At 53.5% G+C, this 16,582-nt stretch overlaps 1 protein-coding gene across 6 annotated transcripts in view; it reads right to left on the bottom strand.

Annotated features, from left to right (window-relative positions):
- Window positions 1-7,771, bottom strand: part of CHD4 (chromodomain helicase DNA binding protein 4) — a 29,312-nt gene extending 21,541 nt beyond the window's left edge. For 2 of the 6 annotated variants that reach the window (XM_070371792.1, XM_070371791.1), the window contains exons 1-8: window positions 7,624-7,770; window positions 6,609-6,786; window positions 3,106-3,227; window positions 2,693-2,908; window positions 2,386-2,504; window positions 2,020-2,261; window positions 469-596; window positions 68-203 (exon numbers count right to left, since the gene is read on the bottom strand). In XM_070371792.1, coding sequence (XP_070227893.1) covers window positions 68-203; window positions 469-596; window positions 2,020-2,261; window positions 2,386-2,504; window positions 2,693-2,908; window positions 3,106-3,227; window positions 6,609-6,708 — 1,063 coding nt within the window. In that variant the 5' untranslated portion in view covers window positions 6,709-6,786; window positions 7,624-7,770. Of the gene's footprint in view, window positions 1-67; window positions 204-468; window positions 597-2,019; window positions 2,262-2,385; window positions 2,505-2,692; window positions 2,909-3,105; window positions 3,228-6,608; window positions 6,787-7,623 lie in introns of all 6 variants that reach the window. The other 4 variants (XM_070371796.1, XM_070371794.1, XM_070371795.1 and 1 more) reach the window with 4 other exon arrangements.
- Between the last annotated feature and the right edge of the window lie 8,811 nt (window positions 7,772-16,582).

Consider the following 16,582-nt stretch of genomic DNA (forward strand, 5'->3'; position numbering starts at 1 on the left):
CCTTAGGGAGATGCCTCCCAGTCATTCCCCTCAGCCCATCACATATTGATACAGAAAAGCAGCACACCTTTCTTCTTCTTTTTTGTGGTCCGCAGTTTCTTGCGACTGCGGCTACTGCGGCTGGTAGAACCATCAGAAACAGAATAGCTATTGATACTGGCGTCGTCGAAGTCAGACTCCACATCTAAGTCATCGTCCTCACTCTAATGGGGTGAGAGGAAATACGGCTCAAGGTTCAGGCCAAGGGGAAGGAGAGAGTGGTGGAGAAGGGAGGCAAGGGAATCGCTCTTCACTCGGGGCACTGCAAGCACGGCAAGGACTTACACAGTGAGCCTAGATCCCTGTTCTATGATCAACTCCCCACATACTTCAGCAACCATCATGAAAGGTGAATCCTGAACTAAGCCACCATCCTCTCCACGGGCTAAGGCACCATCACCAGGGGACAGGGACAGGCTGGGCTCTCACCGAGGATCTCTTTCGCTTAGAACCGAAACCTCCCAGCTTGATTTTCAGGGGAGCTACTTTCTTGGGTTTAGGCTTCTTGGCATCGGGGACACGAGGGCTGCCCTTGGGCTTCCTCCGAGCATTGGGACCTAAATCAGGAGAAAGCAAGTGAGATCATGCAGTCCAAACATCCATGACAGAGCAGAACATGGGGAAAAGGAAATATTCACCACCCAAAGTATTTCCACTGGGTTGGCCAAAAAGTGCCTTTTTAAGTAAAAGTAAGACACGTTTTTCACGTTGGAGGAACTTTATTGCACAATGTATCCATCATTTTGTTCCACTACTTTCTGCCACTTTTCTGGCAACTTCATAATTCTATCTTCCCAAAACTTATTATCTTTTTGAGCAAAGAACTGTCCCAGATGCCTTTTACAGTCTTGCAGGGAACCGAACTTTTTTCCATTAAGAGAATTTTATAAAGATAAAAATAAATGGAAATCTGAAGGTGCAATGTCTGATGAACAGGGTGGATAAATCAGAACTTCTCAGCCAGGTTATAACTATTTTTGCCTTGTCATCAAAGAAATGTGCAATCCTGCCTTACCCTGATGGAGCTCATAATAAAGGACTCCTTTCCAATCCTACCACAAACACATCACCTTTGTTAGGATGGAGACCAGTCTTTGATGTAGTTGGTGGTGGTTCAATTCACTTGCCTCAGGATCTCTTCTGTTCCACATTACTGTACAGCATCCACTTTTCATTGCCCATCACAATTTGTTTTAAAAATGGAATGTTTTTGTTACATTTAAGTAGAGAATTCCATATGGAAATACAGTTAAGATTTCATTCAACTTACATGGAACCCAAACATGAAAGCGATGAACATAACCAGGCCAGTGAAAATGATTTTCAACACTTGATTTGGATTTTTTGAGTATGTCAGCGATCTCCCATGTGGTATACAATATTGACTGTTCTCAATTAATGTCTTAATTTGATCGCTATCAACTTCAGTTGTTCTACCCAACCAGGGAGCATTGTCCAGCGAGAAACCTCCAGCCCAAACCTTTGCAAATGACTTTTGACACGTTCGATCAGTCACAGCACCTTCTCCACATATTGCACAAATCTTTTTTTGCATTTTAGTTGCTTTTTCACCTTTCTTGAAATAATAAAGCATAATATGCCAAAATACTGCCTTTCTTCTTTTATCTTCAATATAAAAATGACTACACAAAAATTCAATTTTGGTAGTTTTTTTTTAAATGCACACTGATATGACAACCATCACAATACGATCTAACAAAACTGTTTCAAATGAAAAAAAAAAAAAAGGACAACTAAGCGAGACTAGAGCCATCTTATGGAAAATAATCAAAGGAACTTTTTGGCCAACCCAACACAATACGCCCCACCTAAAACATTTCTACACTGAGCTTCCCAAATTTCCCTCCTGATCCAAGATTCATCCCTCCCTCCTAGCTTCTATCTTTGGGCTGACAGAACAGTGCATCCACACGTCTGCCAACCACACTAGCCCCCACTTTCACTGGGTCCCATTTTCACCTTTGCCCTCCTTGGTCTTGGCCTTGCGGATAGGCACCTCCACAGGGGGTGGAGGCGGTGCCACTTCAGTGGCCGTCACCATGCTCTCAACCACGGCCACTGCCGCCGCTGCAGCTGCTGCCACAGAAGCCCCAGAACTGCCTTTGAAGGGATTGTTGGTGCTGAATTCCCGCCACTTCGCACCCAAAACCATCATCATCTTGGAGACGGCGATCTTGGGGTTTTTGGCAGCAATGAGGGGTCTGGGGGAAAAAAGGCAGGAACAGAAGAGGAAAAGTTTAAAAATAAAAGATAAAAGATGGGGATGGAGGTAAGAAGAGATAACGGAAGTGCACTCCACCCCATCCCCAAGACCCTCCTGTTTACCTAACAAACTGGCTGAAGGCCTTGTAGTTGGTGAGGGTGCGATAATCCTCCTCAGAGAACACATGGTCGATGTCTTCCATGCCCCAGTCTTCCAAGAGCTGAGCTGATGACTTAGGCTCCTGCAGAGAGAGCAGGGTCAAGGCTTGATTCCGAGTGCCCACACTCACCAGAGGATATGAGCTGCAACTAAGGCTGGCAAGTCCAGGGTAAGACCAAATCATTAGAAACAGGAGGAGAGAACTCAATCTCAGGGGCAGCAGAATGTCTGGGAAGCAAAGGATAGAGAAGAAGGTGGAAATGCAGGCACCTTCGAGTCATCATCATCCTCGTCCTCCTCCTCCTCCTCTTTCCGCTTGGATTTACTCTTCTTCTCCTTCTTAGGGCCCAGCTTCTTCTTCTTCTTCTTACCAGGGGTATAGTCGCTGCCTTCGCTGTCTGAGCGCAGGGCCACCTCTTCCTCCTCCTCCACAAACTCCGGCCCCTCCCCAGAGCTGTCCCCCAGCTGCCGGCATAAGAGCAAACGCTGGAGCAGGGAAGGAAGGGAGAGGGAGACAGACACACACATGCTACACACATGCTGACCTCAGGACAGCCCCGAGGCGACGCATGGGACCTGGCAACCCACTCCAGAGCCAGCAAGCGAAGGCCCCAGCCCTCCAGCCCTTCTCAGGGCTCCTCCTGCGTTCCTCCTACTCCCCATGACATCAGTCACCCACTCACCTCCTTTTTTTGGCGCTTGCTCTTAGGGATTTTAGGGTCCCGAGGTTTCTTAGGCTTTTTCTTCTTCTTGAGCTTTGGAGTCTCTGCTTCTGACAAGTCCTCTTCTGGGTCTTCTTCGTTTTCTACATTTATTTAGCAAAGAATGGTATGCAGGGAAGAGATCAATAGCAAAAGGTTAGCACCTAATCCAGAGGCTTTAGACTTGATTCCCCCACCTCTTGTCCCAGATTCCACTGAAGAGAGCTGCTACACACGCCACCAATGGAAGCTGATACTCCAGACAGAAACAGACAGAGAGCTGGAGATCTTTGAAACAGGCCTGCAGGCCAAACTGGGCCCACCTCAGGCAGCTGCCCAGATCCTGAGCAGAAGTCCTCTATACGCTCACCAGGGCAGCCAAATCAAGCTGCACACAGTTAACCAAGGAAGAGAAATAGGTCCAGCCCTCCTGTATTCCAGAAACCAAGAATGAGAATGAAAAATCCTACCTAGAAAACAAAAACCAAAGACAACACCCTTGGCACATTCCCAGAACAGTACCTGCTCAGTGGTCCCGGAAACCACATCCTTCACTAACCCCCTTTGGCTCATCACTGCTCTAAACCACCAGAACCTCTAAGTCCCAGGTTCAGCTTGCCAGCCTAGTATCATGCCCACTCCCAAACCGGACTTCCCTTCCCCATCTCCAGCCCTACTGTTCCTTCCTGGCTTCTCCTGGGTCAGTAGCCTCTTCTCCCCAGGGGCCCAAATCAGCCCAGCTGTCACCATCTCCCCCTCTTCCTCCTCCCATCTGGCTCCGCCTCCTGCCGGCTGGGAGCACACACAAAGCCTGGGGTAATGCTGAGAGCTCCAGGGCAGGCATAGGTGGGAAGGGGCACCGAGGGTGGGGGAGAAGGCCAGGAGGCAGCTTCCTTTGTAACAGACATTCATACCAGCGCACCAGCTCCCTCCTCCCTCCTTCCCAAGCCACCCCCGCCCAAGGAGGGGGGAGTCGAGAAGGGAGTGGAGGAGGAGGGAATGCCTCACCCACTGAAGAGAGGGAAAATGGCTCCTGACCACAGAAGCCAGCCCAGGGCACCCAGCTGCCAACAGAGGACAGACAGGAAGTGGCAGGGGAGGGGGTGGGGTGGAGAGAGGTAGCCAGAGGGGAAAAGACTACCACCTCATAGATTTCCCAAATGATCACCTGGCCCCATGTCCAAACGCCACTTCTCCTAACACTACCTGGGATGACACAGTTCGCAAGACGCCATTCTAATGTCCTAGGCAAGGATACCCAAGACACCTTGAAGGGTGACCCCACAAGAGGGCCTGAGTTACTCCCTCAATCGTTAGGATTTCGATCATCAGAGCTAAGGTTTAACAAAAGTTCGGCGGTACTGTGTCAGAGTACACAACCTTCTTTCTGACACCCAAAAGGTTGGCCTTCCTTGCAGGATGGAAGCCCACAAGAAGTCTCTGAAACTCAGCTTCCTCATCACCTCTACCCAGAGTGCAGGCCACAGATCCTAAAGCACCTCTAACAAGGTTACAGGCTGCCACCTATCCAACCGGCTGAGAAAAAGGGAGCAGCACCTAGAATAGTGGACAACAGCCTCCGACACAGGTTCTTAGCTCCTGGCCCCCAGAACTGGCCCGAAAATGCCTCTGGCTCCACCCTTCCTGTGAGGGGCAGATACTGGGGAGCAAGATACACTGGACAAAGCGCCATCAGCCTCCCCCTTTCCCTCTCAGCCGGGGATCAGGCCAGGCACAAGACAGCCCCTCCCATTCCCCTGGGAATGGAACACCAGCTTGGATCTCAGCAGAAAGAACCATTTTCTTAGGCCCTTCTCCCAAGTCATCCCCGTACTGTCCCTGTCCCCAGTCAGCTACATCTCTAAGAGTCACCATCAAAGCTGGAAGTGGAGACCGGGACAATTCACATAAGCAAAGGGGACTCCCTTCCATCCACAGAAGACCCTCCAACTTCTCAGGCAGATGTGCTGACCTGGCAAAAGGCAAACTGGCTGATATAGAGGAAGATTTGGGATAGGGGCAGGAATGGGGTGTGGCAGGTGGAAAAACTGGGTCACACTACAGCTTGGGGCAGAGTTCACCCTGGGAGCCCACACAGTTCCCAGTCAACACAGGGGCAGCCCCAGCCCGAGGGGCCAATGGGAAACCCAGATGTGGAGCCAGCACAGGATCCTCTCGCCACTATCACTCTCCCCCGCATCCTGGGCCACAGCACAGAAATCTGCCACCGTGCCCTCCACGGTGACAGGATTCAAGCCTCAGTTTCTGATCCCAGCAGCTGAAGACTCAACAAGAACACTGACCCTCTCTTCTAAGTGGCCCTGGGCGGAAGGAGAGACTTCCAACTAAGAAAGCGCCAAACGTGGAACCATCTTTCCCAGACCACCTCAACCTGCAGCTGGAGCTAAGGAGAGAGAAAGCAAAAGGGAAAGATGTTTGCTGGGAAACAAAAACAGAGCCAGCAGGATCCCATCTTAATATACACAGGGAAGATGAAGAAATGGCAGGTAAACAAAAAGATGAAGAAACCAAGTAGGTGACTTAGCTAGGTGCTCTGAAGAAAGGACAGAGGAGACAGAGATCCACTTCACAAACATAACAACAATCATCATTTGAGGATAGACAAGAGTCATTCCAATCAGGCAGGGTGGTTAAAACAATTCGGGTTTGGCCAGTCCAAGGGAGCCACCCCAAATCACAGACAGCACAACCCCCAACACACCTACACAAACACTTCACACCACCAGCCCAAACCCTAGGCTACCTGAGCAGGGCAGAGCCTTCTGGGAAAAAAGCCAGGATTAAACCGACTTGCCAGAGAAAGAGGGGTGCCCAGGGTATCACCTCCGTTCTTTGTGCCCCTCCTAATGTATCCTGCAGGCTACGACATCCTACCCCAACCCCACTCTTAACATTCCAGCAATCTGCCTGACTAAAAGCGCTCTAGATCCCAGTTGAGGAGCGCAATTCAAACTTCACACAGTTGAAACTGCACAGAAAGCCGGTAACTGATCAGAAGCTAAAAATAATCAGAGAGTAACCCGCACTCCCTCTTTCTTTTCCACAGCAGCAACCACAAGATCCTGCTAACAGAGATGCTCTGACGGTCTCCTCCAAGAGCAATCCTCAACCCCCTCACCGCCGCTGCCGCCGCGCCCAGCCTCCAGGGGTCCCAGGCACCTGCAGTCCTTCGGGGACCCACACCAGGCAAAGCCTACCAGCCCCGAGAGCTCCCTCGACCGGGATCCGCAGAGCGTTCCCGAAGACAGTGCAGCAAGCTTGCACCGCGGTCCACGGAGCCCAGGAGGCACATGGCTTCCACCCCCCTCGCGCCGGAGCTCCGCAGAAGGGAACCACTCCCTGCGGATGCCCTCCACCTCAGGCTGCATGGTGGGAGCCCAGAAACTCAACCCTGCCTCTCCACAGCCACTAGGGAGGGCCCAGATGCCTCCTTCCTGCCCGGGGGCCCTGGGGGAAGGTGTTACCTGGGTGGGGTGGGGGCAGACTGTTGTTCAAAAGTGCATCCATGTCGTCCTCCTCGCTGCCCGCGGAGCAGGGGGACGGGGAGCCCAGGCCCGAAGCCATCCCCTTCCGCTCCCGGCCAGGGAATTGGCCCAGCTGCTCCTGCCTGCGGCCTGGGGCCCTCGACACTGGCCCGAGTCACTGTGCGGGGGAGGGGGGAGAGAAAGAGAACAGTCAGTGACGCGCACGGCCCCCTCCCCCACCCCGCCGCGCTTTCCGCCCACCCCGGCCCCCCCTCAGCCACCCGAGCAGGGCACCCGAACCACTCAGGCTGAACTTAGTTCCACACTCCCGGGGGCGGCCCGGAAGCCGGTTCCCCGACTGGAGCCCCCCGGAGAGAGCGGCGCCCCCGAGGGCAGGCCGGTGCCGGCGTGGGGAGGGGAGAGGCCGCTGGACGGAGCCGGGCGTGACGGGGGAGGGGGTCCGAGTGGCCGCGGTGCGGGGTGCGGGGTGGGGGCCGGGGAAGGCGGCCGGCGGCGAGGCGCTCGGGGACACAAGGTCACTTGGGGGTGGGGGGGGCGCCTCCCTGCGCCTGGGGAGGGGCCAGTCCCCAGACAGGGCAGCTCTCCAAAGGCTGTCCTCTGGGACAACTCGGGCTCTCCGGAGGAGCCGCGGGGACGAGGGGGCGTGGAGGCTCGGCGCTCCGGGGGGCTGGAGGCAGGGGCGTGGGGGGCCGGCACTCCCACCGGGCAGGGGGCCGAGCCACGTGTCCCGGGGGGCAAGTGAGCTGAGGGCGAGGGGGGCGCCGGGCATTGTGGGAGGCCGAGTACAAGGTGGGAGTCGCTGAGAGCGAGACTCGGGTCGGGCGAGGGCGGGAGCTGGGCGCACTGCCGGGCAAAGAGAGGCAGGGTCGGCTCCCGGGGCAGGGGGCGGTCCGCGGGTCCGGGGACGCCCGAGGAGCAGCTGGGTGAAGGAAAGACCCTCGGGGCTGGTCGGGCTGAGAGGGGCGTCTCTCTAGGAACCCTGAGCTCTCCTCACCCCGGAGCCGCCGCAGGTCGCGCTGGGTCCGGCCCGGTGTCACTCCCGCTCCGGCTCCTCCTCGCCGCGGCCGAAGGGGGGAAAATGGCTCCGGCTCCGGCGTCGCCTCTTAAAGGGCCCGAAACACCGGCCGGGAAATCCCACCGCACAGGCCCCGCCCCCCCACGGACAGCCCATAATAACCTCAACCAACTCCAACCCCCCCTCCACTACCGCCACCCTCCTCCCTAGGTCTCCCGGGCAACCCCCGCCCCCTCGTCGCTCCGGCAACCATTGGCCACGCCCCCTTCGAGAGCGCGCGCGCGTGTCACCCGGGCAACCACCCACCTCCTGGCCATCCCATAATACACACGGACACCACCCCCCACCACCACCACTACCACCCCACGCACACACAGACCATACACATACATGCCAGGGTTGTTGACATCTCATGATATTGCAGACCTTTTGCAACTAACCCTTTATCCCCACCCCCCCGACATCCCATAATAGCTATCCTTTGCCAACTTCTTCACTCTTGGCCCTAACGCTAACATCCCATAATAATTCGTCACCTCTCCCTTCCCATGGCCATCCCATAATAAGCATCCGTCCCAGCCCTTCAGCCTCACATCCCATAATACTCATCCCCATCCCCCACAGACATCCCATAATAACCACTCTTTATCCACCCCCAGTTTGATATCCCATAATAGTCAGAAACTCACCCCCCCCATCAACGGACACTTCGGCCTCCTCCCACACACATCCCGTAATAATCAGTCTCCCACTTTCAGTACTGACATCCCATAATAACCCACCCCCTGGCGCTGCCCTCAGCCCCTGCAGGCTAGATCCTCACAACACGACCCCCAGACTTCACACATTCATTCTAGTTCCACAGCCCTTAATAACCACTCCTCCCCATCAGAGAGATATCCCATAATGATCAACAGCCATACCGTCACCCCACAGATGGACAACTAATCTCCTTTCCTCTAACACTGGAAAGATATCCCATCATTTCACTCCCCCACCCACACACTGACAGCCCATAATAATTGCAAAGAACTCGTGGTCAACCAGACATACCATAATACTCCCAGCACAACCCAGAGTCACATCCCATAATGCTTCACCTCCACTCCACTACCCCTATACCTTTTCAGTCAGACATCCCATAATATTCATACTCATACCTCCCCCATCTCCAAGGCTGTCAGTCTATTCTAACACCCACACCAGAGAGGGTGAAGCGGGCTACCCACATTGCCCTGTCCCCGCCCCAACTTGTACACACCTTCATCCCTTAATGAGCCAAAGCAGTGTCCTGGCACAAAGCCTCTTGATGTATAAGACGGACCCTCGCTTTCCTCATCCATCATTTCCAGACACCCACGAACTGACAATCAACCTAGGACCCCACCCAGTCCCACCAAAACCCAGATGTTCTCCAGACATTTACCTTCAGGTGAGTTTTCAGTAAGACCAACCAAATACCATACTGACCAGATGAGCCATTCACATAAAGTTTAGCTCACCCCAAAGCATCCCATAACAATTACAAACCCCCACCTAAAGACTATTTCTCAACATTCCAGTAGTCCTTACCCCATACCACCTCCCCAGGTCAAGCAGTCCATTCTCCTTCCTATGAATGGACATCCCACCATGGTGTGAACTGAAGATCTTGATATCTGCTCACGAAGACCCAAGATTTGCTCTCCTTATACTCATGTTTATGCAACAGATGTTGAGGGAGTACCTAGCAAGGCACAGAGCTGGGCACCATAATGCCTCCCTTCAAGAAGCCTAAACAATCAAATGCTGAGGCTAGATAGAATGTCTGGTGTCAATGAAACACAGTGCTATTTCCTAATTTCCTGTCACAGGGAATAAAACAAATCCCAACTGGTCTCAGGAGACATCAGATCCCAGTAGAGATTCTCAGTGGTCCTTCTAGAGGTGGGAGGTACTTCTAGAGGATTTACAATGTAGACGGATGGGCAAGATAATCTCCTCTCTGCTCCCTATGTACTAAGGGATTTTGATTGGAAAGTACTGTCCATCCATCCAGCAAAGCGTTTCTAATACAGAAACCCTATAATGTCATTATGTGCTTCCTTCCTGAGAGACTCCTCAACATGCCAGAATTGTTATATTTGAACACCAAGGGCTTCCCTGGTGGCTCAGACAGTAAAGAATCCATGGGCAATGTGGGAGATCTGGGTTCAATCCCTGGGTTGGGAAGATCCCCTGGAGAAAAGCATGAAACCCACTCCAGTATTCTTGCCTGGAGAATCCCCAAGGACAGAGGAGCCTGGCGGGCTACAGTCCATGGGGTCTTAAAGAGTTGGACACACAACTGAGCAACTAAGCACAGCATGCTTGAACACCAAATCCTGCTGACCAATGACCCATGTTCTCATTTATATGTTCTCATTCTGTATCCTCAAGTCTCATAACATTTCCAACTGCCTCTATCTTCCTCTTGTTGAAGTCCCATTCTTGCCCCCCGCAAAAAAAAACCCTCATCACTGTATAATACTCACCATCTTCCCCTCCGTGTACAAGTCAACATCCCAGAATGCCTTTTTCATTTATAATGCCACAAGGAAGCCTCCAGAAATATACCATTCCCTTCCTTACCTGTACCTACCCTGCAGCTACCCTGGGGACCTAACCTAAGAAAGTCAGAGAACCCAATCTTAAAATCTTTTGACCCTTAGAGAACCTGAGCCTACAGCCTATCACTTTTTCCTCTTCCTGAGCCCCAGAGAACCTGGGTGAGAACCAGTATCTCAGCACCACTTCCTTGCTGCCCTCACTCCAGATCCCAGAATCAGGTAACATCTTCCTCTACTCTCCTGTGCCTTTTCCACACAAGTCCAAGGCCCTTGCGGGTACAACAGGTTGAAGAGCAACCGGAACTTCCTCCTAGGAGAGGCCCTTCCTGACCAGAAGTGAGTGTGTCGCCCTTCTAATCTCACTTCCCTAGAGAAAGGGCCTGGCTAGATGACCCTCCCTCCTCTGGGAAACTCAGGACTGGAGAGCTGGCAAGGAGAGATGAATTCAGGAGAGGCAGAAACTTGCTTAGGGAAATCAGCATCCCTATGCTTCCAAGCATCACTTTGCCGACAAAGGACAAAGGTCCATCTAGTCAAAACTATGGTTTTTCCAGTAGTCATGTATGGATATGAGAGCTGGAGCATAAAGAAAGCTGAGCACAGAAGAATTGATGCTTTCAAATTGTGATGCTGGAGAAGACTCTTGAAAATCTGTTGGACTGCAAGGAGATCAAACCAGTCAATCCTAAAGGAAATCAACCCTGAATATTCACTGGAAGGACTGATGCTGAAGCTGAAACTCCAATACTGTGGCCACCTGATGCAAAAAACTGACTAACAGGGAGAGACCCTGATTCTGGGAAAGACCGAAGGCAGGAGGAGAAAGGGGCAGCAGAGGATGAGATGGTTGGATAACATCACCAACTCAATGGACATGAATTTGAGCAAACTCCAGGAGACAGTGAAGGACAAGGAAGCCTGGTGCTGCCATCCACAGGGTCGTGAAGGGTCAGACACGACTAAGCGACTGAACAACAAAGGCTTCCAAGCAGAACACCAGTGATGGTGACTGGTCTCTCCCCCAGCTCCTGCCTGACTTCACTCCCCAGACCACCCTTTCAGCACATCCACTCTGGCACACAGGCTATTTCCCCATTCTGCAAGGCTGCCTGGTATTCCCATTCAATTCTCTTGTCTTCAAGGTTGGGCCCCATTCATTTGTGCAAATCCTCCCCCATGCTTATTCTGAGGACTAAGAGCAAACCCTGCCCTCCTCACTTGGGGGACAGGAGGCAGCTCTTTCATTAAGGTACCATATACCTCCTTTCAGGAGGTTCTCACTAACCTACAGAGCTGCCAGAGCATTATTATGCCCTCCTCTCTCTCCCCATTTCTTTAGGGGATCCAGCCTGCCTCTGGGCCTCAAATTTCATTCTGTAATGTCTACATCTGCCCCATACCCTCTTCTTCCCACATATACACCAAGTTACCACAGAGATTCATAAACCAGGAGAAGAGTTTTGTAACTGGGTAGTCACAGCTTCTTGTCTGTGGAGACACACATGGTCCCTTTTGTCCACCACAGCCCTTTACCCCATCCTGCCGGTTGTACCCACTTACCCCTTGGCTCCTCTTACGCCCCACCTCTCCCTGATAACCCACAAGGAGTAGGTCAAAGGCTCTTCTCTCCTTGAGTTACAGGGGGCTAGGATGTTCATGTCACTGTTGTGGTCTTTCCGCCTCTGTGCTCCCCCTCCCTACTCTGGCCCCAGGCTCCCCTCCCAGATAAATTATAAATAAACCACCAGCGAGATTGGCCCACAGAGACTAAGGGTGGGATAATCTCCTGATTAATGCACCCAGGGGGACAGCCTCTCTAGCCTGTTACTTTAGTGTTCTGCTTCCCTCCCTGTGGTACAGAAGAACCTAGAATAACAGAGTGGGTTGTCTATGGAGTTTTCAGCACATACTCTGTAGTTCCCTCTCCATCTCTGTTCTGAGTCCCAGAAACTCTGTTCGCTAGGCATCTAAGAGTGTTCCTGCTGTCAGAAAAGGGGGTTTAGGAAAGCAACATAGGACAGAAAAGCCACAGGGACAGTGCAAGCCGAAGGCTAGGCAGGAGGGAGGTGGTACAGGGCTGGGGGGCACCACCGCACATGTGTCCTGAAGAAGCCAACTCAGTCTTGCTCCTCCGGTGCGACTGCAAGGTGGCACAGCTCCCTGGTTGGACCCCTACCTGAGCTACAGTCCAGCCAGAACTCAGGCCTCCTCACCGCAGGCTTGGACTCAGCCACCCTTGTAGCTCACAAGCTGTTTAGGGACCCAGTTGTCCAGGGTTCAGATCCGGCTAGCTCCAGTCTGCCCCCGGGGCCTCTTCAAACAGCTGTCACGGACGAACCTCTCCAGCCAGTCACTCTTGCCAGGCCTCAGGTCTGACTCCAGGGCTCACCCCACCCTCCCCAGCTCCTTCCCTCCCTCTTCCTTCCTTTCCTTCCCCCTCCCCCCTCCCCAGAGCTTCACCTACTCAGGACAGCCCCACCCAGCTGCGCTGGGCACATCCCATAATAATCCTTCTCCTTGCTAGCCCCCACCCCCCCAAAAAAAAAGAGAGAGGCGGCCATCCCATAATAGCCACCCACAAGAGACATTCCGCGGTGACCGCCCCCTCCCTGCAGAGCTGCCGGGAGCAGCCATCCCATAATAGCTGGCCGCCTGTTTTACTGGTTACGGCTGTGGAGGGAGCTGGAGAGGAAATGGAGGGGAGGGGGAAGGAGAGGAGGATCAAGGGCCCCCACTTTGTGGAAGGGAGTGACAAGGGGAAGGAGAGTGACCCAAGGGGATGGGGAGCCAAGGGGACCTGGACAGGTGGGAGGTGTGGCCCACTGGCCACCACAACCCTGCTTTGGGACCTTCTCCGCATCCTCAGGGGGTTCGTTTCCCCTTCAGCACCCGGAGGTGGCTGCTAGTTAAGGAAGATGCCTAGGATGGGTTGAGGTGCTCAAACAGCCAGAGTGTGGGGGGTGGACTTCAGGTGTTCTCCTTGGGCCATGTACGGAAGAACGCAGACCTTAGAGACGATGGCTAGAGAGTAAAGGATGGGGGGGTCGGAGAAGCTCTCCTCAGGCCCTCCCCATTCTGCACCACCATCCCATAATAATCCCCCAGCCCCACTCCCCCTCCCACACACGACATCCCATAATATCTTCTGGAGAAGCAGTCCCCGCAGTAGGTACAAAGAGCTATCCCATAATATGCTCCCCCACCCCCACTCGCCACCCCCCCCAACTTGGCCCCCCCCAGTCACATGCAGCCGGTGCCATCCCCCGCTGCTCCCCCCTCTGGCCACCGAAGGCCTTGCCAGCCCATAATACTCTTGCCTCTGGTCGCAGGAGGCCTCCAGCCCATAATATTCCCTTCCACCACCACCCCCCCCTTCCCGCCCCGCACCCCTTCCTCCCGCCTCCAGTTGGAGCCGGGCCTCACCAGCCCATAATATTCCCCAGTCTCCTAAGGCTGCTCCAGCCCATAATACTCTCCCTGTCTCCTAAGGCCTCTCCATCCCATAATACTGCCAGACGCCTGACCTGTGGGCCAAACCCCAGCCCGTTCCACACATCGAGGCTGTGTCAGCGCCGCCGGTCTCCCTCCCTGTCCCTCCCTCCTCCCGCCTCGGCGCTCTCCCTCCCAGGCTGTCTCCTTTCCGCCCTCCTGCCCTGGGCCCCTCTCCCGGCCCCACCAGGGCCTGCCCGGGCCCTCACTTCCCCTCCAGCCTCCTCTTTTGCCCTTTCTCCTCTGCTTGGTTCTTCATCCCATGCCCCCTCTCCTCTCCATTCGGGCACTTTCCCACCCACTTCTCTGTCTGTGGAATGGACAAGGGGCCGGTGAGGAGAGAGTGCCCCCAGAGGGCGACAGGCCAGTCACTGCCGCGGCCTCCTCCTTGACCAAGCACCGTGAAAGCTGGCCCCGCCTGCCTTGCTCACCCATCCCTGGCCTTGGTTCTGATTGCTGGCAGAGCTCCATCTGGGCGAGGATTCACCTGGAACCCTTGCTGTCTTCCAGAAACTCTCCCCTTGGGCATCAAAAGCCGACTTCACCAACGGCCTGTCCTCCCCAGACCCTGGTTGGAAAGAGAGCTCCCCCTTATGGGATATCTCTCAGGTGCCTTTCAAGGGTGACCTCATTAACCCTCACTAGAACCCAATAAGTAGATGCTATGATCCCCATTTCATGGGGAAATAGAGGTTCAGAGAGGTTAAACAACTTCCAAGGTCACACTGCCAAGAAGTGACAGAGCCAAAATTAGTCCCCAGGTTTGTTTGATGGCAAAGTTCTGAGAGCCTTTGGGATTCTCCAAGCCCCTGGGAGAAACTTCACTCTTCAGGGTTTTCAGTGCTCCTCTGGAAGAGACAGCATGGTGACAGTTCCCCAGCCTCCCCGGTCTCCAGGGTCTCCTGAAAGAAGGGAGAAGGAAGGCTCCGTGGGAGGTTAACCTCCCCCTCCACTTTTCTTCAGGGGACTCCAGGTGGCAACCCCACAGGGATTTCCTTCATGCTCCAGGGCTAACAAGCATCTCTCCTTGTTCTCCTGAATTTATCTCAAGACCAGTGATTGTTCCTCTTCCCCCAGCTTCTCTCACCACATGGACGGACCATTCTACAGAGGATACGGACCTTGAGGAGAACCAAGGAGTGGTGTCCTCTTTGGTTTAGTTGGTGGACAATCAGGAGTGCTGTCTTGGAAATGTTGGGCACATCCCAGGTGGGGGAGGGGAGTGCATGAAGGCTGAGGTGTCCAGCTTTGGGTGCTATCCTTGAGCCACGCCCTTCCAAACCCTCGATGTGGTATGTTTTAGGGCCCAACACCATTGGAACCATGAATGAGCCCTGTTCTCAGCGCTCACTCAGCCACAGTGGGTTCTGCACTGGGGCGGAGGCAGGTGGAGAGGAAGGGCTGGTGTGTTGTAGGGTGAGTGAGTTAGGAGCCCACGGAGGAAGAACTCCACTGAGTGGAGGGACAGGTGACACAGTGGATTCAAGGTGAGAGAGTGGTGGCCTACATGAGGAGGGAAGGAGAGGAAAGGATGCCAAGGAGTGGTGGGTGGAAGGGAACCAGGGATGAGACAGTGGGCTGTAAAGGAAGGGGAGATACAGTAGGGTGTTCTGTGAAGAGTAGAGGACTTTGGGAGTCGCAGAGACGCCGTCCCACTTCCTGGTTGTGTGACCTTAGATCCTCAGCTCTTCCAGGATGTTTCATCTGTAAAGTGAGGGTAATCATTATTCCTAACTCAGAGGGTTATTGTAATAATTAAATAAAACAATGCATTTTGAGCACAAAAGTAAGGTCTTGGCATGAAGTGAACTGAAGTGAAAGGCACTCAGTTGTGTCTGACTTTTTGTGACCCCATGGACTATACTAGAGTCCATGGAATTCTCCAGGCCAGAATACTGGAGTGGGTAGCCTTTCCCTTCAGGGGATCTTCCCGACCCAGGGATCTAACCTAGGTCTCCCGCATTGCAGGTGAATTCTTACCAGCTGAGCCATGGGGAAGCCCAATTGCATAGAAAATATTTTTACAATGTGTTCACACACTTCTCCCTGTGTCTGAGATTTTCTCATTTTCCTCCTTTGGGTTTTCCTAACCCCCAAAAAGCCTGGTAGGCTGTAGTCCATGGGGTCGCTGAGGGTCGGACACGACTGAGCGACTTCACTTTCACTTTTCACTTTCATGCATTGGAGAAGGAAATGGCAACCCACTCCAGTGTTCTTGCCTGGAGAATCTCAGGGATGGGGGAGCCTGGTGGGCTGCCGTCTATGGGGTCACACAGAGTTGGACACGACTGAAGTGACTTAGCAGAAGCAGCAGTAGCAACCCCCAAAAGGTAAACTTCGGGACACAGGGTGGGTCTCTGGATTTCCCACATGTAGTTGCCATTACGTTGGCCACCCAGTCATCGAGGGATCCTGTGAAAATAGCAGTGACTGCGGACATCCTTAAACTTCCTGTTCATATCAGGTTCTGCTCATTCCTCCTCTGCCTGCAACATCTCCTGAATCTAATCTCTGCACTGTGCAGCATATGGGATCATAGTTCCCCAACTAGAGACCAAACCAGAGCCCCCTGCGTGGAAGCGCGGAGTCTTAACCACTGGACCGCCAGGGAAGTCCTCCTGAATCTATTCTTGCCTCTCTGTTCTCATGGAAACCCTGTGGATACATTGTCCACTGGAGCTTAAACGATGGAGAGTCCACACTGGCGAAAACTCATTTCCATCTGCCTCCGCAAGCACACCTCCTGGATCCACCCCCTCACCTGTCTTTCTCCTTAGACTTTTCCCCGCCTCATTTCCCTGTAGTTTATCCCACACAGTGTGTCAGGGTGGGCTGAACCTCCCTTAAGAACCTCCAGGGAC

This window comes from Bos mutus, chromosome 5, assembly GCF_027580195.1.
Source record: "Bos mutus isolate GX-2022 chromosome 5, NWIPB_WYAK_1.1, whole genome shotgun sequence".
In the NCBI taxonomy this organism is placed as follows: domain Eukaryota; kingdom Metazoa; phylum Chordata; class Mammalia; order Artiodactyla; family Bovidae; genus Bos; species Bos mutus.